Source organism: Lissotriton helveticus, chromosome 3_2, assembly GCF_964261635.1.
Source record: "Lissotriton helveticus chromosome 3_2, aLisHel1.1, whole genome shotgun sequence".
NCBI lineage: Eukaryota > Metazoa > Chordata > Amphibia > Caudata > Salamandridae > Lissotriton > Lissotriton helveticus.
This window is the reverse complement of record NC_136062.1, coordinates 29,255,026-29,278,752: the sequence shown is the minus strand read 5'-3', so window position 1 is coordinate 29,278,752 and position 23,727 is coordinate 29,255,026. Positions and strand designations below refer to the sequence as shown.

The following is a 23,727-nucleotide window of genomic DNA, read 5'->3' as shown; positions in this document are numbered from 1 at the left end:
TCCACAATCCCACGGGCGAACCAACACAAAGATATGTGGAGCGCTTTATACGCCTAGCTGTTAACTCACGACACCCTTCACCCATGATCCCGTGAGGGAGGCAGGGAGGTTGGGGCAGACGGATGGACCTTCTAACCCCTTTTTCATTGAGCCCAGCTGCGTAGGGCCATTGGATTTGGAAATAAACATGTATTCACAAACTGAACAGAGACCTGTACTGTCTGTGGTTGATTTAATGGACTGCTTTTGTGCTCTGTGTATCAGAAAACATAGAGAGTAACCCCACCAACCAAGGGGACAGGTTTATATAACCCAAATATCCAAAAGATTCGCCTCAGCAAATATTGGAATGTAATCTAATCTGTAGCCTACAGACAATCCTTCCGCTTTCACTTTAAATACTTCCAAACAGTCATATATATAACCGAATGCCACCAACAGTTTTAAAAATATACCTATGGCTATAATCATTTTACATAGTTAATACAACTATATATTGTATAAAGCCATTGACAATAAGAATCTCCCCCTTGCAGCCCCTCTGGCACAGGGGGCCCCCTAACCTTCCAGGGGGCCCCATTCAGCCAAAGTCATCGAATATCTGTGAGATTTGAAAGACTCGGGCCCCTCATCACTTTCTGTATCATTATATGTTGCGCCAGTGAAGTAAGGGAGATTTGAAGGACAACAAAGTTTGTCTATCAATACATACATCTTTATTATATATGTCACTCACCATGTTAACTTCCGGTGCACCATAGATTATACCTTTACAATCTTTCGTTGGAAACAGCTAATAAGGACCACCTTCTTCAGGACTAATGCATACATTTCTCCTCTCCAAAGAAATGTGACAAAAACGACTATGAAGAAATACACAAGAAAGACGTTAAATTGAATAAAACTATACACATCCCTACAATTATTCGTGGCATTCATACAATCAGCCCTTCATCTTTTATGGACATGCTGTTGTCTCCCTTCTCCTCTCACTCTCTGGAGTAACTTTCGCTCACAAACATTGAAGCCATATGTATATTTTCTTAAACTGTTTGTGGAATTACATTATGTTGATGACTGTGTCTGGAAGTGTTTAAAGTGAAGGAGGGGGGCTGCTTGTGGCCAATAGTTTAGATTGTATTCCTATGCCCTGGGTATACACATTCTTTGTAACATTGATACAAGATTCCGTCACTTCTCGTGTACCTGGTGGTTTTCCTACCAGTTCTACAGGATATTGACGCTGCTGCCCTGTGGTCTACCTGACTTCCCGCCTGACAAGGGTCACAATCCCAGCTCCTGGCTTTTGTTCCCCCCCGCCCCCGCGGGACGCGCGCGGGCTAAGCCCGGGCAAAGGGCGGGCCATCTGGGGCCATCTGGGGCCATCAGGGGCTAGAAGAGGCCGGGCTGGGCCAGCCCCCTAACACTGCCACCGCTGTATGGGACTCTAAGCCTAGTTAAGTGTATTGAAAGACCGCATTGATTGTATTTGCCTTCACTGCATGTTGTTTCGTGTTAAGGTATTATAGCCAGTATGAGTAAAACCAGTCGGAAAGGGGGGACAGGGGGCGGGGGTGTAAGAACGATGGATGCCTTTCTCAAACGGGCAGAATCTGCTTTGTCCAAGGAGAGAGAGCTCACGGAGAGGAGGCTCTAGTTAGATCCACTGAATCACATGTTAGATTTAGCTCAGGGTACAGAGGTTACTGGAAGTAGACTTCTTTGCCCTGACACTCTACAAGTGATAGTATCGCCCTCTCGGGGTGATACGGTGTTAGTATCACATATGTCAAATTCATCATGTTCCTCTGTGTCCAGTCCCTCCCCCGCTATTACACGTACTAGACAGTCACGGGTTCCTCCAGCAAGCAAGTATCATCCAGGGAAAAGAAAAGCAAATAGTGCTCCGAAAGGAAGTCGCCAACACGCAAAACAAGCTAGGAATAAAAATTCCGCATCTGGGTTGGGTTGGCAAACTGAAAAAGCAACACCGCAGAGATCCCATCCCCTGGTCCAAGAAGGGAGTAAGCCCTCGACATCCGCACCAAACTCTATCAGTGAGGAAAACATGCCAGAGCTAATTGGGCATTTTGAGGGAATACTAAGGGCACTTGTACATCCAGTTATGGAGAAACTCGACCTACTAGATCGTAGATTAGATGTTCTGGAGAAACATCTTATTAGTGAGCGACCACCTAATAGAGGGTTACATATATCATCAGTTTGTTCTGATTCTACCCCTGCCCCGATAACCACTACATTGGGGAGCCCTTCGGTGGATTTAGTGACCATGGTACCTAAGATACCGCATGTGGCACCAAATATCAACCCTCCAGTCAAGACTGGCCCGAAGGGTCCCACAGGGAGATTACAACCGACAGCAAATAGCTACTCTAGGGAAGTATTTCTTCACCTCCCCCCGGAGGCATGTCCTTACTCCATTATTCTGGCAAATGTCCCAAAACTCAAGGATAACGAGGAGGAGCATTGGTCCACTCTTAAAAACAAGGCCCTCCACTTTCTAAATAATAAAACGGTGCTAGGAGAACATTTATTTAATAAATTTAAGATGGTACGCAGGGTTGCATGGGGTGGACATACAAGGAAGGGCTTGCAGGGAGATTGTGTTGTGGTGAACTTTAGCTCTCCGGAGTTTGTAGGGCATATCTAGGCTGTTCGGAATTCGGTTAAAACCGACTCTCCCCGACAGTACACCTCCAGATGAAAATCAGGTGACCTGGTTTAAACCGAGTGTCACTGATTTTCATAGCTGACGTGGGGGGAGAGGAGCTGTTGTGGTCTGCCGTCTCTTTTACTGCGGCCGCACCCGAGTACTTCACACGTCTTCAAAAAGACCATTCTCTTCATTGCTTGCGGTTTTGTCACGTCTGACAGCCGGCCCTGCACCAGGGAGCTTGTAAGCAGAAGCCTATTGGGCTCAAACAGGCTTCAGTCCCGTCCCCCCCTCCCACCTCCTCCCCCCGTAGTGTGTCAGCCCGGGCTGAGCAGCCTCCAGTCTTTACCCTCTCTGCATCCGTCACTGGCAGTCCAGAGCACCCTTCTGGTGTGGGGAGGCCTGGGGTGATGTCTGCGCAGGGTCACCAGCGCGCCGTTGTATAGACGGGTCAAATTTATAGACAAGAAAACAAAGAAATTTAAAATACTAGAAAAGCCAGTCTAGGAAAAGGGGGTAAAGAAGCGTCGCACATGACGTTTCTAGTCCACTGCGCGCGACCACAAATTCAATTTAGATGAAAATGTCTAAATTGCGGAAGAAATAGAAAACCAGGGCAAGACCTTGATACTAATTTACACGAACACGAAATTGGATCGTGGTGGAAATTCAGATAATTACAAGAATGATTGCGAACGTTTTCTAATTATCTAGGGATCTAAAAAAGAAAGTTGTTTTAAAATCAGTATCTTCTACTCAAATTCAAGAAGCCATGGGCAACTCGATGACGTCATCTGCATGTATCTATTTCTGAAAATGAATGCAGCACATCTGAATAGAGCTGGCTTTACGGGTGGTGTAATTGTATGTTCGAGGCATGTGGGCTGCTAAATTCATATCTTAGGATTAGATCGCCGCCTAGTGTTGGGTCCGGATGATCGCACATTGTTGTCCTGGAAGAGTCTTCGAAGTATCCTGAGATAGGTGGCTCCTCCCCTGGACTACAGTGCGCATGGGCATCGGCTCCATCCCCAGATTGTTTTTTTCCGCCATTGGGTTCGGATGTGGTCTCGACGTCTCTCTGTCGAAACCGAGAAAAAACTAACTTTTAGCGGCCAAAAGGCCTCGCTTTTTGCGTCGGTGTTGTCTGCGCACGGTCTCGAGTCTTCCGTCTCTTGGAGCCGGAATAAGCGGAGTCTTGTTTCGCTTTTCGAACTTTGAGGCCTTCTCATCGCGACTCGACTGCAAAACTTTTCAGACATGGAGCGGAGCCCGTTTAAATACTGCCCGCTTTGTGGGTCCAAGTACCCACACATCGATCTACACCCCGTTTGTAACAAATGCCTTTCGCCTGACCACGACGACGGCAAGTGCAAGGCCTGTGCACAGTTCCGCTCTAAGAAGACTCTCAAGCTTCGGCGCGCGGTGCGCATGGAAGCTAGACAAGCGGCCCCGGATCCGGAAAACATCTTCGGCGACCAAGATGAAGAGGACCAGGGTCATCATCTTCAGATCTCCCCACCCGAGACGGAGGTCGAGGCGGATCCGGTAGACGACGACGGAGTCGTGGGTCAAGGCCTTGAATACGTCGACAAGGTAGGAGACGACGAAGAGATTTATGGGGCCGCGGCGGATAGCTCAGGGGACGAGCTATGCCCCGAAGGTTTCGAGGATACCGACCGGGTCACGGGATCGCCTGTAGGCCTTACCCACGACCCCATGCCGCAAGCCACAGCCCCGCCTTCTGGCCCGGCCACGGACTTACTTGCTGAGCAGACTGTATCGAAACCGAAACCGAAAGCATCGGGATCGACTCCATCTAAAATGGCCGACCCGAAAACGAAACCGAAACTTAAGGACTCGAGCGTCCCTAAGATGGCTGCCGTGCCAGCGAAAACGACTGTACCCGCTAATCCATCGACTCCGTCGACCTCCGGTCCGCAGAAGTCGAAGAAGTCCGTCGATTCCGCTGCTGCTCATTCGAAATCGACGCCTGAGGAGGGGTCCTCTAAAAAAGATGGTCGGCACGGATCAACATCGGCGCCGCCGTCCAAGCCTGCAAAGGCCGGCTCCACGGAGTCTACGCAGGCGCACGGATCGAAGACTGGCACGTCTGCGCACCGGTCCCAGGACTCGGGGTCGGTGACAGCGGGTTCCGCGTCGAAAGCCCACAAGGCCCACAAAGACGTCGGATCCGAAGGAAAGGTCAAAACATCCTCGTCGGCTCCAAAACCAACTGAGAGTGAGGCGTCCCTCGTCGCCGCATCACTACAGCGAATTAGGGAGAAGGCCTCTTCTCCGTCGGCTCCGATTTCGTCGCCGAAGGCACAAACGGACAATCCAGCGAAGCCTTCTGGCAAACTTCTCTTTGTTTTGCCGCCAAAGGAGGCGCCGAAAGCCTTTTCCACCAAATCGGCACCGAAGAAGACGGTTTCTTCAACGGCTGGCCCACTTCCACGTCGGGTACTCGAATCAGAGGATGATTCAGAGCAGTTCATCGACGCAGACACCGGCAAATTGACCCTCTATAAGAGGAAAATAACTTCAGAGTCAGTGGACTCATATGTCATCCCACTGAAAAAGAAAAGGGTGCCCCTTGATGCTTCAGGCCTCACAGAACCAATCCTGCCTCCTCCAAGACGGAGCCCTACTCCCTCACCAGAACACTCTGCGGGTGAGGGGTATGATGAGGATGAGCAATACAATTTCCCTATCAATGAACCAGATGCACAACCGGATTCATATGATGACACTGGTGACCAGGGCACCCAAAATGTGGGGCAGGACCCGCAGCTTTTTAATGCACGTGCATCCCCAACTGAGGATTCAGCAGGTTTTCATGCGCTACTTGAGAGGGCAGCGGCCAATCATGATGTGGACATGCATGCTGACCCGATAGAAGAAGACTTCCTTTTCGACACATTCTCAGTCTCTGAAAGGACAGTAAAAACGCTGCCTATGCTTAAGGGAGTATCTTTAAGGAGCCTACCAGGGCACGAGTGGTCAATCCACGCATTGAAAAGAAGTACAGACCTGCACCTGCGGACCCCGCATACATTCGGGGACAGTTGCCACTGGACTCTCTTGTGGTCGCCAATGCCAGGAAACGTGCCAACTCCCAGACAACGGGTGAAGCTCCTCCCCCGGATAAGGAGTCCAAAGTGCTAGAGGCAGGGGGCAAAAGAGTGGCTGCGCAGGCCGCAAACTTTTGGCGCATTGCCAATACACAGGCACTCTTAGCGCGTTACGATAGGGCGCATTACGACACCCTAGAACAGATTATACAACACCTGCCTCCACAGTTCCAAGAAGGCACCAAACTGCTTATTGAAGAGGGGAAGCTAATCTCAAACGCAGCCATCAAGTGTGCACTTGACGCCGCGGACACAGCTGCTAGAGCTATCAACACTAGCGTTATGCTGAGACGACAGGCGTGGCTCCGCATCTCGGGGTTTAAACCAGATATTCAGACAACCATTCTTAATCAGCCAGTCAATCCTGATAGTCTGTTTGGTCCAGATGTTGACACCACCCTAGAAAAAATAAAAAAAGACACAGAAACTGCTAAGTCCATGGGGGCCCTCCAGTCGCAACAGTTTCGTGGCAACAATTTTCGTCGCTCAGGTGCACGTGGAGTCACCAGAGGACAAATGGGTCAACAATCTCAGTTCTCAAAAGGTGGAGCACAATCCTCGTTCCAAAAGCAGAACAAGGGAGGTTACAGAAATAACAGCAACAGAGGTCGCGGCAGAGGAAACAACAGCTCCCGCTCCTCTACCCCAAGCAAACAGTGACTCTCCGTCACTGCCCCCCGACCACTTAACACCTGTCGGGGGGAGACTGCAGCAGTTCCTGCCCGTCTGGAGAAACATCACCACAGACAGGTGGGTGCGACAACTAGTCCAGTATGGTTATTGCCTGGAGTTGAAATCCACTCCACCCAACATCCCGCCAAGGCAAAGGCCTATGTCCGCAGAGCACTTGCTCTTATTGCAGCAGGAAGTAGTGGTGATGCTGCAAAAAGGAGCAATCGAGCTCGTGCCGGTGAGAGAGGAAGGCACAGGGGTGTATTCCCTGTACTTCCTTATTCCAAAGAAGGACGGATCTCTCAGACCCATTCTAGATCTACGCCCCCTCAACCTGTACATACTGTCAGAACATTTCCACATGCTTACACTGCAGCAGATTCTTCCCTTGCTAAACCAAGGGGACTTCTTAGCAACCTTAGATCTCAAGGATGCTTATTTCCACATTCCACTACACCCGTCCCACAGGAAATACCTCAGGTTCACTATTCTAGGCAAGCATTACCAGTTCAAGGTCTTACCCTTTGGAGTCACCACAGCCCCAAGGGTGTTTACCAAGTGTCTGGCGACAGTAGCAGCGCACCTCAGGAGGCAGAACATCCATGTCTACCCCTACCTCGACGACTGGCTCGTGCAAGCCAAGTCGGAACGACAGTGCGCCGCGGACATGTCGACTACAATTCACCTTCTTCACGATCTGGGTTTCTCGCTGAACTACCCAAAGTCGCATCTACAACCAGCACATGTCCGGCAGTTCCTAGGTGCGACGATCAACACCCTGACGGCCATGGCTCAGCCAAACCAGGTCAGGATAGACAGCATGCAGTCTCTGATCCAACAGTTCAGACCACAACACTCGCTTCCGGCGAGAGTATTCATGCAGTTGATGGGCATGATGGCCTCCTGCATCTTCATAGTCCCTCACGCACGGTTACATATGCGCCCGCTCCAGGAGTGCTTAGCGAATCAGTGGACACAGGCTCAGGGGCAATTGACAGACCTAGTGTTGGTTACCAGTCGGGCATACGACTCTCTGCATTGGTGGACTCCACACAACCTTTGCAAGGGCCGACTGTTCCAAGAGCCTGTGCCGCAGATTATCCTGACAACGGACGCATCTCTCCAGGGATGGGGAGCTCATCTGCTCACTTACACAGTGCAGGGACTATGGACGACGCAGCAGCAAAAGATGCACATCAACTATCTAGAACTGATGGCAATCTTTATGGCGATCAAGTCCTTCATTGTACATCTGTGCAACAAGGTAGTGTTAGTCCGGACGGAAAACATGACTGCGATGTACTACATTCAAAAGCAGGGAGGCACCCACTCGCCACAGCTGTCTCATCTGGCTCAGAGCATGTGGAAGTGGGCCATTCAGAGGAACATTTTCCTCATGGCAGAACACCTCCCAGGGAAGGACAACCAGATGGCGGATCTGCTCAGCAGGTACAGCCATCAAATGCACGAGTGGGAGATACACCCATCTGTCCTCCACCCGTACTTCCAGCCGTGGGGTCATCCGGAGATAGACCTGTTTGCCACAAAAGAAAACGCAAAATGCCAACACTTTGCCGCCAGGTTCCCTCACCCACAGTCGCAGGGGAATGCGATATGGATGAACTGGTCAGGCAAATTTGCGTACGCTTTTCCGCCAGCCCCTCTGATACCGCTGGTCGCAAGAAAGCTAAGGCAACACGCGATGACTCTCATCCTAGTTGCTCCAACGTGGGCGCGCCAGGCTTGGTACACCACGTTCCTCGAACTCTCAGTGGTGCCGCATCAAAGACTGCGCCTCACGCCCAGTCTTTTGACGCAGAACCATGGAGAAATTCAGCATCCAGATCCGCAACAGCTCAACCTGGCGATCTGGCTCCTGAAGTCCTAGAGTTTGGATACCTTAACCTACCTCCAGAATGCATGAACATCATCAAGGAGGCAAGGAAGCCAACTACCAGAGCATGCTATGCTGCGAAATGGAAGCGTTTTGTCATTTACTGTACAGCCAATGACATCAACCCGCTAGATGCATCTATCCCCAACATCATTTGCTATCTGTTGCATCTTTACAAGTGCAATCTAGCGTACACTTCCATTCGGATACATCTATCCGCCATAGCGGCTTATCTTCAAAACAGGCAGCATCTCTCTGTCTTCAGAGTGCCCGCCATTAAAGCCTTCCTTGAAGGTCTGAAACGAGTCATTCCCCCAAGAACACCGCCAGCTCCGGTGTGGAACTTCAATGTCGTTCTCACCAGACTGATGGGACCGCCATTTGAGCCACTGCACTCATGTGAACTCCAGTTCCTTACGTGGAAAGTAGCTTTCCTGGTAGCTATTACGTCTCTGAGGCGTGTCAGTGAGCTGCAAGCGCTCACAATCCAAGAGCCATTCATTCAAATTCATCCAAATAGGGTAGTGCTACGCACTAACCCCAAATTCCTTCCGAAGGTGGTGTCAGTTTCATCTCAACCAAACTATTGACTTGCCAGCATTCTTTCAAAACCCGCAGACGGTGGCAGAAAGAATGCTCCATACCTTAGATGTACGGAGGGCGTTGATGTACTACATAGACAGAACACAACCCTTTAGAAAGACAAAACAACTTTTTGTTGCCTTCGCACCACAACACAAAGGCAACCCTATTTCCAAAGCAGGGATAGCCAGATGGATTGTTAAGTGCATCCAGATATGTTATCAAAAGGCCAAGCGCACTTTAACAATACCCCCAAGGGCGCACTCCACACGCAAACTGGGGGCATCCATGGCTTTCCTAGGGAACATTCCTTTAGAGGATATTTGCAGAGCAGCCACGTGGGTTACACCACACACCTTTACAAAACACTACTGTGTTGATGTGCATTCCAAGCAGCAAGCTGCTGTAGGACAGGCTGTTCTCAAAACACTTTTTCAGGTTTCTGCAGCTGGCACGGGCAACCGCCGCTGATGGAGGGACTGCTATGTATTCTATGCTAAGATATGAATTTAGCAGCCCACATGCCTCGAACTGAATATGCTACTTACCAGTATGCATCTGTTCTTGGCATGTAGGGCTGCTAACATTCATATCGCCCGCCCTCCTCCCCGGTGCCTGTCGCAGCTGCAGATATACTATTGTATTTATTCATTAGCATGGACATCCTTTACACTTTTCACTCCATCTCCTGCCACAATGGCGAAAAACAATCTGGGGATGGAGCCGATGCCCATGCGCACTGTAGTCCAGGGGAGGAGCCACCTATCTCAGGATACTTCGAAGACTCTTCCAGGACAACAATGTGCGATCATCCGGACCCAACACTAGGCGGCGATCTAATGCTAAGATATGAATGTTAGCAGCCCTACATGCCAAGAACAGATGCATACTGGTAAGTAGCATATTCATTCCATATACAAAAGTCCACACTCTTGGCATTCTCAGTTCTTTTGCTGGTTGTCTGTACTCCATCCAGTATCTTTCACTTCTCCCATCTCCCTGTGGGTATTATTAGTGACCTGAGAACTCGTGTTTTCTCAAAGCTGATGTTACAGCGACTAAAAACATCAACATTGTGGTTTTAAGCACTGCAAAGAACAAGTTGCTTTAATTCCTATTATGCCGGCACAGGTGACTCTCCACAAACACCCCCCCCCCCCCCCACCTGGCCCACTGCACTGCAGTGCCACCCCTGAGCAGGTGCCGCCTGTGCACTGACTGCCCCAGAGCGCTGCTCCTGTCCGAACCCCGTAGTGACACCTCCCCCTCCCAATCATCAGCCCCGCCCTTGTCAGCGGGCTCTCTCATGGCTGGCAGCGCGTAGGCCGAAGTCTGTGCCCAGGTAATTAGAGAGGCGGGGATCCCCTGCAGGAGGTGTGGACTCAACTGGATGGAGACACTGGCCCTGGGAACAGGGAGAGGGTGGGGGTGAGGGGTACAGGTCTTACTGAGGCCGCACCTGAGTACTTCACAGGTCTTTAAAAAGACCATTTACTTAACGAGGCTACCTTTGAAATCGCTTGGAAGCACAGGCTAATTGTTGTAGGCGCTGCATAGTGGTTAGATGGCCAGTCGTAGGTTTAAGGTAGCTGAATTCTAATCCTGGCTCCTCTGCAATGTGTGATCCTGACCTTTGCCTCCTTCGTGTACGGAAACAATAGTCGCCTAGGAGCACGCATGCACTCGAGATCATAAGGCAGAGAGGAGCTGTACAAGTGATATCAAAACAGTTATTAATAGGGAGTATGTGTCTGCGGGAGACCCCGTGCTGTCCCAGCAGAGAGGCCTCCTCCTGCCCCATACCGCCCGCCATGCTCGTGTCCATCAGTACAATCCTCAGTGAGGGATAGCTTTGGGGAGCTCAGTGCACATTGGCAGCTCTGGGCATCTCCCACTGCTCCCAGCATTGCCCTCTCTGCGCGCATCTCTGCTCCCCCCCCCCCACCAAGGACTGCCCCCAAAACACGGCGAGCAGCTGCTCCGGCCTAGGGGTGTCCCATTGTCGATGGAGTCACCCCAGGAGCGCGCGCAGGCGGGAGGTGTCAGCAAGCGCACAGAGGCCGAGTCTGGGAGTCAAAGATTCCTTCACCACCGCGAGGGTAATGATGAAAAGTACAATAATGTGCTCTCCTTCCGCCCACCCCGAGCACGGGGGGCCACGCACAAGCACGTGGCTATGAGTTAGTAAATGAATGAATGAAGAATGAAGGAAGGAAGAACATGGCAGACCAACGCTACAAACATGGTCTACCGTGCGCTGCTAGCCTAGGAGGAATGAGGGGCATCTGGGAGACAGAGGGACGTAACACCAGCAGGGAGGGAGCGTTACTAGAGGAAGGAAGACAGTGCACGTGTGGATGAGAGCAGGGCCGGCGGTAGGCATGGGCAGTGTGGGCCGCTGCACAGGGCCCCGCAGCCTTCTAACTACAAAGGGGACCCCCACGAGTCCTGCATCCTGTTGAAAATGTGACATTGTACCAGTTCGAGGTGGGCAGCGGCAGCCCCCTCCCTTGGGGCTCGCAGTCCTGGTGAAACGTGAAAGACCCAGGGCGGGGGCCCCCTCTCCTGGGTCATGCTGCCATGGGCTGAAAGCACAATATGACTCCCATCAATTTCAGCTGTGGCAGACTGGGCAGGGCAGGGTTTCTGGCCAGTATCAGCTTTCCTTTACTGGTACCTCTTTGTCTTAGCCTAATCGCTGCATCTGCATGATAACAGCGGTTAGGCAGATGCTTGAAAGGGCCTGAGGTGTGAAGTGAGCCCTGCCCCTGCATGAAAGAAAAAAAACCAAAGCATCCTGCAGGGCTCACAAAAAAAACATGCATTTGCAATGCAACAGGTCACATGTTTTTCAGATTTAGAGCTATTGGCGGTGTATAAAATAACCTGGACAAGCGAAACATGACTCTTTAGTGTGAGTTACGCTACTTGCTGCTTTACCATGTGCGTGAACTTTAGAATGAATAGGGACTTCCAGAGTGGATGCAGAAAAGCAGCCTTAGTAGCAAGAAGGGAGCAAGTGATCGGAGATTAAAAAAAAGAAAGCAAGGTGCAAATCCAGTATAACTACTTTGTACAAAAATCAAATTGCAACTTTCAGTTCTAACTTTGAAAAGCCAAGACACTTCTGTTATTTATTTTATTGCAATGATTTTACGTAATCATGCAAATAAAATTATCTTACATACTCAGGGGGACAATGCAGTGACAAACTTATGTACAGAAAATGTGTGTGTGTCTATATATAGGGAAAGGAGTTGGCCTAATGGCTAGAGCTGTTGACCTCGAATCTGGGAAACCGGGTTCGAGTCTCGGCAATGATGCTGAACATCCTGCGATTCTGGGCAAATGAATGTGTCTTCATGTAACGCAACTGGTGCTATGTAAAGCGCTCTGATACCCGATTCTGGGTCAAGTTTGCGCTATATAAATCTCTGTAAAAAAAAAAAAACCACCCGCACCCTGTCCCATCACAAGACAAAGACCGGCTGCAAAGTGACCCCATTACTAACGACGCCACTTTGATATTTTATTTACAGGTGGCGCCAGGGTCTGGGGTGGTGAAGCAAAGCGGAAACGCCAACACAAGCCGCTCACTCCTTGACCAGTCTTCGCGATCCTTATCTCAGACCTCAACTGCTTGTGAGCTCAGGAAACAGAGGCTGAGGGAGGGGTCAGCAGGCTGAGGATGTCTCTTTAAAAATAAAAATACAAAAATGGACAAAGAACCTGCACAAAATTAAACGGTGCATCCTCAGATTGCAGACCGATAGCTTGTTGGCCTGGGTATGCAGAGAAAATGTTGACCGTAGAAATGACAGCGGCATTCATACCAACCAGCACTTGCGCCAAACTACCACCCCACCTACTCTCATACCCGCAGCATTCCCGCACTCCAACACAGACCACCACATCCACCGCTTCACAAGCACCTCTGTGGCAGTCATTTATTTATACATGTCTAAGGGAGGAACGTGCGGCAGCACAGTAGGCATCATACCAATGCTTTTACCCGTAGAATTGGTAGTTAAGCACCTTCTGTAGGGCCTCTGTTGAGGGATTCCTTGACTAGGTGTAGCATAGATGGTTGCACTAAATGTCTTCCAAGCAATAATAAAAGCAAAGCGTTCCATAAACACCGGTAAAACACTGTTTCAGTTGTTTTTTACGGCGCGAAAACGAGTAACCACTGAAAAGCACTGTTTTTTTGAGGTATTCAAATCACTGGAAAACACTGAAAAAACACCTCCAGATTTTACCAAAAATAGAAACTGAAAACAGGGAAGCCTAGGCATATCCTTAGGCAGACAGGATCTGCTAGGATTCATCACAATTGTATAAATGTTCTACCACTGGGCTATTTTTTATCATCCATCATCCCACCCAGTAGCTCAGGTTATAAGGAATTATACACCACAGGCAGTTCCTCTAATTAATTTTCTTCCACTTAGCAAAAGATTTGATATCCTTAGCTCATTAGATAATAATGATTGACTTCAATCAGAACCAGGCAAGGATAATGTGGAATTTAGTCCCGCTAGTATCGACACTGCGAGCCCACACCTAAGCACCTGCATAGTGAGAGTAAATTCCCTATCTGGGGCAGACCCTGTATGAATGAGTGGAGTTGACCATGCTCTCGGTCAGTTACAAGAGGACCATCAAAAAGGGGAAAGATGCAATGGAAGTCAGGTTGATAGTGGTCTTTCCGCTCCACAAAACATTGATGTTTATCCTGAGGTAACATCAATGGTTTCGTGGAATGTGGCAGGGCTTAGAAATAAGGTAACATCATTGGATTGGTTGTCCTTTCTAGATACCATGGATCTAATTCTACTTCAGGAAACCTGGTTGGTTGCTCCGGAGTATAAAGATGGATATCTTAATTTTTATGTCCCAGCTACCTCGAGTCCGCGAGGGAGACCAAAGGGGGGATTAATTACGTGGGTTAAACAGGATAGTAGGTATTCAATTCATCAATTGGATACTAAAAGTAAAGATATCTTATTATTCCAAGTTAAATGCCCACATTGTAAGGCTCTTTTTGTTTTTAATATCTACTCAAGGGGATTGCCGGGGGGTAAATCCACTGACACCATTGAACAACTAGACGCACTCCTTGAAAATTATTGTAGTAAAGGTAACATTATAGTAGCAGGGGATCTCAATTGTTGTTTCGAACCACTGGACAAGTGGAGGAGTGTGGCTCACTGATTAGAGCGGCAGACCCTGATGCAGAGGTCTGGCCCGGGACCAGGGTTCAATTCCCGACGCGGCAGGGTCCTGAGCCCAAAATGTCCACGGACTCGATAATTCTCGCCTCGGTGCCTATTCTAATCATGGGGTCCCACGCTGCAACTCTGGGCAATAGTTGCTTAATCTCCACTACGGCGGCCCACCCACTGCGGGATGCCTGGCTTTCACCCTGGGGATACCCAGTAGGGGTTATCTCACAGGGAAAAGCCAGGACGGGTTCCCAAGGCAAGCGCCTTGATGCCTTCGGGTGATACGTGCGCTATATGTCGCAATACATTTACATTAACATTTACAACAATATATTGATCTTACTTTGGAAGAAGATTTTATATGGAATATCCCTCAGTTGACAGTAGTGCCTATTAAAAAATGGACAGAGGCCGCGCTACAGCTCAAAGTTCTATGTTTAGGACATGGGCTACGTGCAACAAATGGAAGAATGGCTTCTGATAAACAAGGTGCATTTACTTTCAATAATGGCTCAAGTAAGAGCTGTATTGATTATATCCTTACTAATAAAGAGAATTGGCCCAATATTAAGGATATGGTGATAGTGGAACGGGTCGAGAGTGATCACGACCCTTTAATTTTATCATGAAGTTATTTAAATCTTACCACCAAGAGGGTTACCCAGATTGTGTGGATATTGCCCTTTCTAATGATACCAGACAAATTAGATGGGCTAACTGTTTAATGAAAGAAGATAAAATAGCTGAAATGAGGGAATTGACTGCCCAAGCAACAGTGGAACTTCAAGAATATACCATAAAGGAGGAAGTTATCGCAAATGTTAATCCATCCATAATACATTTTTTAGTCAATTAAGGTCTTTTTTTATACAAAAGGTGCCAAATAAACTGAAAAGGCCTGTTAGAAAGGAGGACCAATGGTATGGGAAGTCGTGTAGGGCCGCATATAAAGCCCTAGCTAATGCTGTTAAACTAAAAGATAGAGATAAAATTAAGAATGCTCGTGCCCTTTACAAAAAAGCCCAATATGATGCAAAACGGGAATGGGACGAGGATTACTGGAGGGAGTTGTTTAGTGCAAGCAAAGAAAGATATATGTGCTCCTTCTGGGATATGGTCAAGTGGGGCAGGGGGATTATCAGGGGCGAACCGATAAATTACGTTTCGCCAAACCTCTGGGTTTCCCATTATGCGTCCCAGTTCGCATCAACAGAATTGGCTGGTGACGTGAGTGAGGATGCTATTAGCTCTGATTGGGATATCATCCCACTATGTTTTGATAGAATAGAGGTTAGTAATATATATATTTTTTTAAATAATTTTTTATTATTAAGTAAACAAGCGACATATCAGCAAGTTATCGTCATATACAAAAGGAGAAAAAAAAATACCTTGTATACAATTCGGTCGTCGTCGTCAAGCACCCAGGATTAAACAATACTCCATATTCTTCCCCCCCGAACTCCCCTACCTCCTCCCCCACTACCCCCACCCCCCGTCAGTGTGCCCTCAAATCTCCTTCTACTATGGAGCATCTACAAAACTGGGTCCACAAAGGTCAGCCTATATCAATGTAAAATAACATCACCATGAATCCCAAGAAAAAGAAATTTCCATCCGTTCGCTCACATGTGTCCCGACTCTCCATTCTGAACTATCAATGTGGCTGGATGTGTCGTGTAGTGCGTGGCTCCTCCCTATACATGCTTAAGTGTCCCCATCCGGGACATTCCCCTCAATGTTCCCGGTGACCTCCACACTAGTGCCCTCTCCCTGAGCTGCCCCAACCTGTACCACGTCCTCGCCTTCCTGCTCCTCCGGTGACTGGAGCTCCGTTACCAATGCTCCCCAAGCCCTCGCAACTTCCAGTGCCTTATCATTAGAGGAGCGCCTTGCCAGCTGGAGTCGAAGTGTCGCCTCACTCCCAACCCACCGCTGGAAACTCGCCTTCCATCTCTCAAAACTAGGACCTGCCCTCGCCTTCCAATGCATGGTGATCTCCCTCTTTGCCATAATTAAGCCCAAGTCATAAAATTTGCTTGTCACTTTAGTGGTAGGGGTGTGTGGAAACCACAACAGGAGGCAGGTTCCCATCTCAGCCTCCAACTCTCGCTCCGTCACACGATTCAAGCATGCCATCACATCCGCCCAATAAGAACCTAACCCCACACAGGACTAAAACATGTGAACAAAATCAGCGTCTTCTGCCTGGCACTGAGGGCACAGCGACTGAGCCCCCCCGAAATACTGCTGAATCTTGACCGGGGTTAAGTAGCCCCTGTGGAGAGTGTAAAATTGGACCAATTGGAACCTAGCGTTGCGCGTGCGCTTCCAGGCCCGTCTCAGCAACTGCGGCCACGTCGTCTCCGGGATGGGCCTGCCAAGGTCCACCTCCCATTTGCCTCTCAAGCGATCTAGAGGGGGAAGGTGTTCCGTGGACAGTCGCCGATATAAGCAGGTGATGGCCTTAACTGTACCTGCCGCCATAGTGACGTATTGGCACCCCAACGACGTCAGGGGTTCCGACAATCCCATCTTCCAGTATTTCTGAATTCCCGCCACAAGGGCAGCATGCAGTAAATAGTCCCCTCTTGGTAGGTCGAAAGCTTCCCGCAAGGCCGGGAAAGGCAGCAAGACACAGTCTCTATATAAATCGCCAATCATGTGGAGCCCGCACTCCTCCCAGCCAGCCAATGCCGACCAATCTCCACCATGAGGGAGTGCCGTGCACATACCCAAAGGGATTTCCGGGGCATAGGGGATCGCGAACCCCGCGCGCTTCTGACTTCGCAGCCAGCATGACCGGAGGGTGCGCTCCTCGAGAGTGAGCTGGTCCAACCGGAGTTGCTGTCGAGGATAATAAATGATAGGACATGCCTGGGAATGACCCTGCCCTGTGGCCCGTCCGGCCCCCTGAACTCCCGTGCCACTGCCTGTGTAAGCCATTGCAGCTGCGCCGCCAAATAGTACCACTCAAAGTCTGGGGCCGACAGCCCCCTCCTCTCTCGGCCGCACCAGGGTGGTTAACGCTACCCTACGTCTGCCGGATCCCCAGATAAATTCCGTCACCAATCCCCGTAGTGTCCGAAAAAAGGAAACGGGGATCCAGATCGGGAGGGTACGAAAGAAGTAGAGCAGGCGCGGGATCGCCACCATCTTCAGAAGGGCCACGCGCCCCGCTACCGATATGGGGAGAGTACGCCAGAACGCTATGCTGTCTCTGAGCCCTCTCAGCGCGCCACCCACGTTCCCGTCAAAGAGGTCGGCAGGGGCATGAAATATGCGGACACCCAGATACGAGAAGCAGTCGGGTTCCCACCGCAGGCCATCAAGTGTCCGGGCGGCCCATCCCCATGGGACAGTGGGAACAAAAAGGTCTTGTTCCAGTTCACCTGGAGGCCGGACAAGCGGCCGAATTCTCCGAGCAGTTGCCTTGCGCCCCGCAGGGCGCACCCTGTGTCGGCCAAATATAAAAGAAGATCGTCCGCATACAACGATATATAATGAAGCGCCTCGCGCAGCCAGACCCCCTCGTACAAATGTCCCAGGCGAGCATGTGCCGCCAGCGGTTCGATAGCCAGCGCAAACAGGAGAGGGGACAGAGAGCAGCCTTGTCGAGTGCCTCTCTCCACTTGGCAGGCCGCGGAGACGGTACGTCCCGTACGAACCCGCGCTGTGGCGGAGCTGTATAACAGCCTGGTCCAACGGATGAAGTGATCTCCCAGACCAAACCCCCTCAGCACTCGGAACAGATACGGCCACTCCACACTATCAAACGCTTTTTCGATATCCACCGACAGCACCGCCGCCCCCGCCGAGCCGTTTCCTCAATCCCCCATGATCCGAAGCAACCGCCGTAAGCACGTCGCAGTATTTCTAGCAGGGCTAAACCCCGATTGGTCTGGGTGTACCAGAGTGCCCATATGATCTAAAAGGCGCGTGGCCAGGATCTTACTGAGGATCTTATAGTCCACTGTGAGCATGGAGAGCGGTCTGTACGCAGCCCTGGACTCAGGATCCCCACCTTTCTTCAACTGCGGCACTAGGATCGCTTCTCTCATGGTAGGTGGCAATCTGCCCAATTTCCACGCCTCTTGATAAACCGACTGCAAGCGTGGCACCAGGAGGTCCAAATAGGCTGCATAAAACTCCACTGGGAGGCCGTCAGCTCCCGGCGTCTTTTTCCGAGCCATGTGTTTGAGCGCTGCCCTAATTTCTCCCATCGAAATAGGTGCGCCCAGCTTGGCGCTCTGGTCCGGACCCAACTGCGGCAGTCCCGCGGCCTCTAGATAATCATCCAGACCTTCGGGGGGATCTCTCATCCTGCTCTGATATAGCAGCGTGTAATATTCCAAAAATTGGGTATTCACTTCCGTCTGGGAGAAGACCAGGTCCCCTGCGGGTGTAGTCCGAGACATTATAGGGGAGCCCCGGACTGCTGGGTTAGCCAGCCAGGCCAGCATCGTCCCTACCTTGTCCCGTTCAGCATGAGCGCGGGCCATATATTCTCTATAATCATAGCAGCGGAGCAGCTCTACCTGCGTCGCCACCTCCTCGTGCGCCGCCGTCACCGCAGCCGAGCCGCTCCTATCCGTGTGGTTGTCTATTTCCGCCTGGCGCAGGGTGGCCTCCGCCCGGTCTATATCTTGTACCAATACCCTGCGCGCCCCAGCGACGGACGAAATGCATGTCCCTCTCACCACTGTTTTAAAAGCGTCCCATTCGTGCGCCCTGCTCGATGCCGTCCCGGCGTGGCCCAGGAAGTAGCGCTCTATGCCCTCCCCGAGCTCCGCCGCGAACACTGGGTCCTCCAGCGTCACAGGGTTCAATCGCCACGTCGGAATCACCTGCCGTTGCCGCGACCAGAGCACAGTTATCAAGCAGGGGTTGTGGTCCGAGATCGTCCTCGCTACTGCATATGAGTTCCAACCCCCCCGGAGTGCACAAGACGCCATCAAGCCGCATAGAGGTTAGTAAGATACTGAACAATATTCCCAAGGGTAGAGCCCCAGGTCTGGACTCAGTCCCAGCCGATCTTTTTATGCATGACAAGGAGGTTTGGGCACCATATATTCAATCTCTTGCAAATGGCATTGCTATCGGCTCACCCATACCTGATTCCCGGAAGGGTGCTGAGATCATCCCGATCTTTAAGAAGGGGGAGCGCTCAGATCCGGGAAACTACAGGCCGATCAGTTTAATTGATTGTATACAGAAGGTGGTAGCTAGGCTTGTTCTGCAGAGAATCCAAGGGTGGATTGAGGAGGAAGAAGTCTTGTCACCTCTCCAGGCCGGGTTCCGCAGTCATACAAGCACGATTGTTCAAGTTTTTAGATTTGTTTTAATATATTGGCGGGTGGTAGTGCTAGGGGGGGGTACACTTTTTGCGGCTTTTGTCGATCTTAAATCTGCGTTCGACTTGGTGCCGCGAGCCAAAATGTGGGCAACCTTTGTAGATTAGGGCATGCCTCTGGATATTTTGTCCTTTTTAATTAAATTGCATGAGGACAATTTTGCCCAAGTCCGTTGGAATCAACAGGGGGGTGTAACTGACAAATTTCTAATTGCTAGGGGAGTACGCCATGGGTGCGTACTGGCACCGACCCTCTTTTCATTATACATCAACAGGGTAATCAACTACTACGAACAACAACCAACTGATGCCCCTAAGATAGATGGTAAGTTGATCCCCCTGCTGATGTTTGCAGATTACAGCTTACGAATTTCAAAGACACAACAAGGCCTGCAAAAGGCCATAGAGGTCTTTGAGGTTTTCTGCAAAGATTATGGACTAGTCATAAACGTAAGTAAGAGCAAGTTTATGGTTCTGCATAAGTCCAAGTTTGTTAGGGGGAAGGTGGCCATGAATGGGGTACAACTTGAACAGACTCAGGTTTTTCCCTACCTGGGGATTACCCTAGCCTCTAAATTAGATTGGAAACACCACACTAACCAGCTGGTCACGAAACATGCCCAATTAGCAGGAGCCCTAACCAAAGAGTTTTACCTCTCCCACACTAGGCCTATCACCCCAGTACTTAAAATGTATGATGCTAAGATTGGAGCAGCTGTTCTCTACGGGGCAGAATTGTGGGGTTTCAGTAATCTTACTCGACTGACAGGTGCGCAAAACAAATTCTTGCGGGAAATTACAGGTCTTCCTGCATCAACTACCTTGACCCCCCTATTCTATGATTTAGGATCACAACCCCTGGAGGATATGGCCTGTTGCAGACCAGTAGCATACTGGAGGAGATTGTGGGTCACTCCAGAACTCTCCCAGTATGCACGGGCATTCCTTGAAGTTAGAAATGCAGATAGGGCACAAAAAATCCCTTGGATGAGGGAGGCAAGGGCGACATACAACGCTATGGGCTTATCCTTTTTGTGGGAAGATCCAATAGCCAATACATTTCCACCTAGAAAAGCTTTTAGAGATCTGTATTGGAACCTGGTTTCATTAAAAAGATTTGTTCGTTGTACTAGCCCATCTCTAACTGTGGAGTTTCTTGAATTAGAACACTCTACCGCTTTTGAGGGTTACTGGGACTAGATTAACGTCCCTGGGGACAGGAAGAAATACCACCAGTTTAACGTTGGAACACTACCCATTAATACCTTCACTGCGAAATGAAGCGATGGACAAAGTCCCAGTTGTCCTTTTTGCCCCACTCAACGGGAAAGCATTGGTCATATACTTTTGATCTGTCCCGAATATACAGTCCCTAGGCTAGCATGGTTAAAACCTATCTGCTTGCAGCTAGGTCTTAAAACAGGCTGTGAGTCCCTAAGGATTCTTCGTACTAATAATTCCCAGCCCGTGGTTATAGCTGTCGCGAAGTTTCTCCACTGGATGTGGATAATCCGAGCTCGTAAATTATGTTTACAGTGATAATTTGTGCCTCTTTTTGAAGCTATTTATTGTGATCATGCCACCTAAATGTATATACATAGATATATGTTGTAAGTGTAATCTTTTGGAATTTTATTTTCCATTCTTAAAACTTTTAAAATTTGTATAATGAATTGTATGTGTTTTAAATGGATGTTAAAACATATGATACTATTTATTTATTGTACTTAATTTATTGTTTTATTTACTAGTGGGACGGCTTATAATTTGATTTTACTTTCTAACGATATATGGTATTATGATAAACTGCTGCTCGATATGTTACCGATCTACTTTTTAAATATGTAAATGTATAGTCTTTTTTGCTGTCTTTTATGATTTCTATATCGAAATAAAGACTTATGAAAATTAATAAAACTATACACATCCCTACAATTATTCGTGGCATCAACCCTTCATCTTATTTGGACATGCTGTTGTCGCCCTTCTCCTCTCACTCTCTGGAGTAACTTTCGCTCACTAACATTGAAGCCATATGTATATTTCTTAAACTGTTTGTGGAATTAGATTATGGTGATGACTGTGTCTGGAAGTGTTTAAAGTGAAGGAGGGGGGCTGTTTGTGGCCAATAGTTTAGATTGTATTCCTATGCCCTGGGTATACACATTCTTTGTAACATTGATACAAGATTCCCTCACTTCTCATGTACCTGGTGGGAGCTGAACATCAAGATGTCACTCAACGCTGTTACATATACACTGTGATGTGTTTGGATTTTGTTTTTGTTGTCTGGATTTGGTGAAATTGATTAAAAAAAAAATAACTAACAAAATCGAATATGAATTTTTGGTCTTTAAAAAAGCATTTACAAATGATGTACATATTGAAACAGTTGTTGACCGTTTTTCCAGTTTTCCTCACATTTCAAAACACATCGTTGTTACTTTCCATGTATTTGAAACGATTGTCAAATTATTCTTTTGTTTTTCTTTGTGAAACATTCGTATTTTCAGTAAATGTTAAAAAAGGTTTGATTACATTGTGTAATTGATTTCAAAATTATTCTGATTTAACATTAAGAATACAGTTTTCTTTGTACACATATTTGCAATTATTTTGATCCCCATTCTGCAAATCCTTTAGCATTTAGTTCCTCATTGTGACTGCCCCGGGATTCCTGATGGGACTGGTAGCATAGTTATCCGCCCCAATGGGAATTACAAAGTCTGCAAAATATCAGACCTACCATGGTTCCCCTGAAGATATTGGCTGCTGATATAAGGCTTTGGGGAAACAGCAAGTACTGAGGGAATCTGAAACCAAAGTTTTAGATTTACCCAGTAATTCCTCGTCACTCAGGCGAATCTCAGGGTTCATCCCCCATACATTCTGCACCCCTTTGAAGTTAATTGGACACCGGTGTTAACTCCAGGGTTCTGGGGCATGGCTTGGTCAGAAAGATTAGGGGGTGAGCTTCGTATTTCCCAACAGTCACTCTGGGATATCTTATTAAAATACATTCCATGAGAAGCAGGACATGAAGGGGGTTTCAAGGGCATTGGAAAGAGAAAAGAGGGTGGATTGATAGGGGCATTTAAAACATAACATTTTTCACACTAATTATCATTTTTAATGAAAGTGTGTGTGTGTATGCATTTTTGTCAGTGTGGTCATGTCAAAATCCCTAGTGAAATCCGAGAGACACTTCACAGTACCCTACTGAAAGTACTTTCACCCAACTATTTACAACAGAATAATTTTTTTAGGGAGGTGGAACAACTAAAACACCCCTCTGAAGCTACGCCCCCTGTCGGGTGTGGAAATGGCATTCATAATGAGGCTTTGTTTCAAAATAGCTGTATTTTTAAATCCCGAAGAAACTCCAAATATTTTTCTTCAGTACCATATTCTATATAGTGTTCTTAATGTGGGCTTTCTTGTTTATTTAGTGAGGACTTAAGAACACCAACAACTGGTGCAGATGGAGAAGCAAGAAAAAGGAAGGACGACAATGTGACCTTCACCCCTCTGACTGTAGTGGTGTTTGTGGCTGTCTGTTGTGCAATGATACTATTACTATACTTCTTCTACAAGTGGCTGGGTAAGCATCCCATATTCTCTTACGCATGCTAATAACTCGCGTTTTCGCAGCTGGCACAGGGAGTGGGGCATGGCACAATAATCCTGTTGTATGCAAAGGAGGATAACTGCTGTGAATGCAGTCCAGAGAGATAAAGGGGAGCTAGCATGGGTAAAAACTCCACCCCGCACGTTTTCTGCTGCTCCTAATAACCCTGAAAGGTTTGCATTCTTTGGTCGCTAATCCTCATAACCTTTTTTAAGGTCTATGTGCAGACATTATTTAGGACTGATTTGCGTGATTTCAGTTATTTTAAAAATAGCAAATGCATATTAATCACTTGTTGCATCCTTCGTCTAGACTATTTTCTGTGTTCATCATCATATTAACTGTATTCGGTCAAATTAGACCATAAAAGTACATAGTAGGGAGTGTGGAGCTTGCTCGGGAGCGCGATGGGAGCTTAGTCCCGGAGCTCCGCCGAATGTACACGATATCCGATAAATAATCCTACAGCTGAGGGATATTTGAGGCCCAAAAATCGCTGCTGTGGTGCCGGAGGTTGCCTGGAGCCCCTGAGGAGTGCTGATCCCGCAATTCCGAACTCTCCGGA

At 48.6% G+C, this 23,727-nt stretch overlaps 1 protein-coding gene across 2 annotated transcripts in view; it reads left to right on the top strand.

The window, feature by feature from the left end:
- SPPL2A (signal peptide peptidase like 2A) overlaps window positions 1–23,727 on the top strand; it is a 346,877-nt gene that overhangs the window by 107,603 nt on the left and 215,547 nt on the right. For both annotated transcript variants that reach the window (XM_078684763.1, XM_078684764.1), the window contains exon 6: window positions 22,984–23,135. In XM_078684763.1, the coding sequence (XP_078540889.1) occupies window positions 22,984–23,135 (152 nt within the window). The remainder of the gene's footprint in view (window positions 1–22,983; window positions 23,136–23,727) is intronic.